This window comes from Colobus angolensis, unplaced genomic scaffold, assembly GCF_000951035.1.
Source record: "Colobus angolensis palliatus isolate OR3802 unplaced genomic scaffold, Cang.pa_1.0 Scaffold330, whole genome shotgun sequence".
NCBI classification, from domain to species: Eukaryota; Metazoa; Chordata; class Mammalia; order Primates; family Cercopithecidae; genus Colobus; species Colobus angolensis.
Window position 1 is genome coordinate 2,540,329 of NW_012116600.1, and position 5,890 is coordinate 2,546,218.

General features: G+C 37.3%; 1 protein-coding gene across 1 annotated transcript in view; it reads right to left on the bottom strand.

Annotated features, from left to right (window-relative positions):
- The window catches only part of DNAH7 (dynein, axonemal, heavy chain 7), a 333,441-nt gene that overhangs the window by 148,370 nt on the left and 179,181 nt on the right, over positions 1-5,890 (bottom strand). Inside the window, exons 29-30 of the mRNA XM_011952066.1 lie at positions 4,416-4,664; positions 675-824 (exon numbers count right to left, since the gene is read on the bottom strand). Of these exons, the coding sequence (XP_011807456.1) occupies positions 675-824; positions 4,416-4,664 (399 nt within the window). The remainder of the gene's footprint in view (positions 1-674; positions 825-4,415; positions 4,665-5,890) is intronic.

Genomic DNA, 5,890 nt, shown 5'->3' on the forward strand with positions numbered 1-5,890 from the left:
TATAATAAAATAAAATAAAATAAAATAAAATAAAATATGGCAACCAAGTTAACATGTATTGGTCTGTGGATTCTTTTCATGAGGGTGGGCAGCAGAATAAGCCAGGAGTAGGTAAATGCCCACTCTCCATTCACAGCCCGTGGCAGCCGGCATGCCACTTACCTCCTCTGCTTTCCACAAGGCAGTCATTCTCTTCCTAATATGCTAAAGGAAAAGTGTGGGAACTTTAAGACATCATTTTGCAAAGGTATGCAATTTCTTCTCTAAGCATTGGTGTGTATCTAACAATTAGCGGGCATGACAATAGCCGCAGCCCAAAGAGTGGGTGAATGAAGAACATTACTAAGAGGCAAAAGGATCAAGTCATTCAGATGTTCTCATTTCTAGTTCATCTCACATCAGAGAAAAGAACCAGAAATACTTTGCCCTGTCCTTTTATTTTTCCTACCCTGTCTTCTGTATACCTCCAGGGCAAAGGAGCTTGGTCTCTGGCATTTTTGTAGGTGCTGACATTTTTTTTTTTTTTTTTTCCACAGAAGTACTGCCAGAATATCCAGTACTGTGTTTTAAATAAATATCTTAATTTATATATACCATTAGTTTGCTTGGAAAAAAGAAATTTGTCAGAAATAAATAACCTTTTAAGATACGCATGTGAAAGTGTTAGAACTTACCACTGAAGAAGCAAATGCTCTAAAATTGACAGCAAGGACCCCATCGGACCATTCATGGGACACTAAATCAAACTGTCCGTACAGTTGGCCCATGGTGACAGACTTAGGATTTAAAACAGTTATTTGAACTCTGTTTTCTTCCATTAGGCCCTTAATGAAAAAAGATCAAACATTTATTTATGCAAAGAATACTGTCTTTATTCACAGAAAACATTACTGTGTATATAGAAAATCCTAAGGAATCTACAAAGAAAGTATCAGAAGTAAGTAGTGAATTTGACAAGGTTCCAGCATACAAGGTCAATATATAATAATCCCAGCACTTCGGGAGGCCGAGACGGGCGGATCACGAGGTCGGGAGATCGAGACCATCCTGGAGAACACGGTGAAACCCCGTCTCTACCAAAAAAACACAAAAAACTAGCTGGGCGAGGTGGCGGGCGCCTGTAGTCCCAGCTACTCGGGAGGCTGAGGCAGGAGAATGGCATAAACCCGGGAGGCAGAGCTTGCAGTGAGCCGAGATCGCGCCAATAAAATAAATAAATAAATAAATAAATAAATAAAATAAAATCAATTGTATTATCTACACACAATGCTAATGAACAACTGAAAAATAAAATTTAAAAAACATTCACAATAGTATTTAAAAGCTCACGAAATACTTAGGGAGAAATTAGCAAATGTTGTGCAAGATCTATCTTTCTTTTGTTTTTTTTTTTTTTTTTTTTTTTGAGACGGAGTCTCGCTGTGTCGCCCAGGGTGGAGTGCAGTGGCCGGATCTCGGCTCACTGCAAGCTCCGCCTCCCGCGTTCACGCCATTCTCCTGCCTCTGCCTCCCTATATTTCTTAAACTACAAAATAGGTTGGCAAATTCTCCTGTAAAGGATAAGATGGTAAATATTATAGGCTTTGCAAGTTTCATATGGCCTGCCACATATTCTTCTATGTTTTTCTTTTTTTTTTAATTAACAGTTTAAAATGTTAACACTATTCTAAATTTATCGGCATTCCAAAAAAAGGCTTGGGGCTGAATTTGGCCCATGTACTGTAATTTGCTGACCCCTGCTACAAAACAACCTCTGAGAGAAAATTAAAAGATCTAAATATAGAGAAATAGCTATTTCTTGTGGAGTGAAAAAGTTAAGGTTGGTAAATTGTCAATTTTACCCAAAACCTTGAAAGCCGGTCTATGGCATTACAAAAGACATTAATGCCCTCTGGACATAAGTTTTTTTGTTGTTGTTGTTAATTAATTGGCTTTTTAAAAAACAGCTTACAGAAATATTGAGCAGAAAGTACAAAGATTCCCGATACTCTCTCCACTACCCAGACACAACAGTTTTCCTTATTATTAACATCCTGAATTGGTGTGGTAAATTGTTATGGCTGATGAATTCATATTAATGTATTACTATTAACTAAAGTCCACAGTTTACACTAAGGGTTCACTCTTTGTGTTTTATAATTATATGGGTTTTGCCAAGTGTGTGGTGTCATTATTCCCCATTATAGTACCAAACAGAACACTTTAACTCCCCTAAAAATCCTCTGTGCTCCACCTATTGGCAATCATTTATTTTTTAAACGTAAAAACATAACAAGTTCAACTCTTTCTAACATTGCCTTCTGCCTGGCACTCCCAAGCTTGGGACACAAACTACCAAACTGGGGGAAAAAAAATGGTGAGAATATTAAGCTTTTTGTTTTTTCTTTTTCTTTTGAGACAGGCTCTCACTCTGTCACCCAGGCTGGAGTGCAAGTGGCGCAATCTTGGCTCACTGCAGCCTCCGCCTCCTGGGCTCAAGTGGTCCTCTCTGAACCTCAGCCTCCTGAGTAGCTGGGACTATAAGTGGCACACACCACCACGCCCAGCTAATTTTTTGGGCTTTTTAAAAGTAGGAACAGGGTTTCACCATTTTATCCAGGCTGGTCTAGAACTCCTGGGCTCAAGTGATCTGCCTGCCTTGGCCTCCCAAAGGGCCAAGATTACAGGAAAGAGCCACCACTCCCAGAAGAATAGTAATCTTCTGGCTCTGTTGGCCAGGCTGGAGTGCAGTGGCAGGCTCTCAGCTCACTGCAAGCGCCGCCTCTCGAGTTCACGACATTCTCCTGCCTTAGCCTCCTGAGTAGCTGGGACTACAGGCGCCCGCCACCACGTCCAGCTAATTTTTGTATTTTTAGTAGAGACGGGGTTTCACCATGTTAGCCAGGATGGTCTCAATCTCCTGACCTTGTGATCCGCCTGCCTCAGCATCCCAAACTGCTGGGATTACAGGCGTGAGCCACTGCGCCTGGCCCAGAATAGTTATCTTAAAACAATAAAACAAGTTCAATATCTTTGCTTTCTTTTGTGTGCTCAGGAAGGCGATAACAATGTATCTTCCTAAATTAAGAAGTATAGGAAATCTCTATTATCTTCTTAACCAGAACAAAGTTGCTGTCACCAAAGAAAAGTTTTTATCCTAAATGGAGCAAGGCTAGTGTGAAGCTATAGCTTGTTTATGGTGGCTAAGGAAGACTGCCCTATGACATAATCACAATGTCACCCTTAGAATTCCCTGAAAATGAGCCATTTAGACTTTACAAGTGGACCAGAATACATGCTCACATCTTCATCTCCTTCTACTCTGAGCAGTGACCTGCTGGGTTCTTTTGGAGACTTTATTTTATATATGTGCACATATAAAAGATCAGTTCCTATGATAATAAAATAAAACAGGAAAAATACAAATGAACAATAAACAAAACAAAGAATGCAGAAGGCAAGTAAGAAGTGAAAAAATGGAAGAAAAAAGAGAAGAGAAGTAAAGAAACAAAATAGCATGGAAATGTAAAAGCAGAAGAAACAGATGACAGGAATAAGTAGCATATGAGTTTGGACAATAAATACAAATGATTTTAAACTTATCTTTGAAAAGATAAAGACCACTGACCTGTAGAAAACAAAAATCAAGCTATTTATTCTCTATAGAAAGTAAATCACAGTGACACCCAAGGATATAATTAAAGACATGGGCAAATACACATACAGACAGAAAGTAGGGGTAGCAATATTGAAATTAGACAAGGAAGATCACAACAAATAACAGAAAAGTAAGTAATTTTATATTGATTGAAGGGGAGTCTCCTCAAGTAAAGATATAGTCATCACAAATCTCATACAGGATACGAACACTGAAATTTATAAAGTGAAAACTATTTGAAATATCTATAAGGAGAGGTAAACAAAAATACAATATTAGTTGAAGAATTTAAAACAGCCCCATTCCTTCAGCATTTCAAAGTCAATCAAAATGTGATGTGTATAAGAATTCTGAATGAGTCATTATATATGTGTGCATATATGCACACACACACATTTCAGTTCAATACCACTAGCAGCCAATAACAGAAGCTTGCATTACAAATCTATCTAGAAAATAAAAACGACTCCTCTGAAAGTATTACAGGAAAACCTTCAAATTTTTCTGTTTTCAGACTTTTTTTCTACAAGAGACATGTATTACTTTAATAATTTTTTTAAAAAATAAATAAAAGGTTGAAAGCAAGTTTGTGGCATACCCTTCATATGTTGAACTTCCTATTTGCTTCAGTTTACTTTTCTAAAACTTTATTTTCTCTTTGACTCATTTTTCTCATGACTTTAAGTTGCCACATTGAAAGCATCTTTTAAAATAATGGTACATTCTGCCTTGCACAAAGTCAATTATAAATAAATTAATGCATTAATAATATACTTACCTTTTCACATATATCATTTAGTGCTCCAGCTAAGACGCGGTATGCACTAGTTTTTCCTCCAAATGGTTCTCCAACAATCATGAAACCATGACGCACAATCATCATTTCATATACTTGAAGAATCTTCTCGGAAAAGAATGTGGTCATTTGCAAATTCATGGAGGCACAATTGTCTTTGATAGCTGCCAGCAAATCATTGTAATCTGGTTTTGGTAATTTTACCCCAGGAAACAAATCCGAAGTGATTCCCTGATGATAGATGATTTGAAGGATTTACATTTTATATTTATATTAAATACACATATTTTGTATTGATGGAAATAGGGCCATTAGATAATAATAGTGCAACAATTTTTTTAACAGCTTTATAGAGGAATAGTTCACATACACAAACCTGTATTTTTTTCTTTTTTTTTTAATTTTTAAATTGTGATCCTTACATGTTCGTTTTGCAAACAGTTTTTGTTTTGGTTTGGTTTGTTTGAGACAGGGTCTGGCTCTGTTGCCCAGGCTGGAGTGCAGTGGCACGATCATGGCTCACTGCAGCCTCCACCTCCCACGCTCAAGCCATATCCCACGTCAGCCTCCTGGGTAGCTGGGACTATAGGTGGCAGTATTTTAAAGTATAAAATTTCATAAGTAAAACTGTCAAAATAAATAACCAAGATAATTAACATATCCATCACTCCCCAAAAGTTCCTGTAATCTTTTGTAATCCTCCTTCCCTCCTCTCCTTGCTGCCTCCTACTCCCATTCCCAGATTGCCACTGATCTGTTTTTGGTTACTATTTTTATTTGCATTGTGTAGACTTTAATATAAATGAAATTACACCATATGCAAACTACTTTTTCCCTCTGGCTTCTTTCACATGGCATATTTTGAGATTCATACATGTCACAGCAGGTATCAATAGTTTATTCTTTTTTTTTTTTTTTTGCTGACTGATATTTTATTGCAACAAAGTGCTACAGTTTTTAAATCCATTTACTTATTGACATACATTTTCATTGTTCCAGTTTTAGGCTATTACAAATAAAGTGACTACAAACATTTGTATATGACTTTGTATGAACAAATGCTTTCATTTCCCTTGGGTGAATACTGAGACATGGAATACCTGAATATGGTGGATAGGTGTTGAACATTTTAAGAAACTGCTTAACTGTTTTCTAAAGTGGTTGTACTATGTCATGCTCCTCCAGTCATGTATGAGTTCCAATATTAGGTATGATCCATCTTAAATTTTAACCATGCTGTGTAGTGATATTTTGTTATGGTTTCAATTTGTGTTTTCCAGTGAGTAACTTCTTTACCTGTGCTTAGGCCAAATGTTTATATTTTTCCTGATCTGCAGCTTGTCTTTCATTTTCTTATGTGTCTTTTTTTTTTTTGAGAGGGAGTCTGGCTCTGTCGCCCAGGCTGGAGTGCTGTGGCCGGATCTCAGCTCACTGCAAGCTCCGCCTCCCGGGTTCAT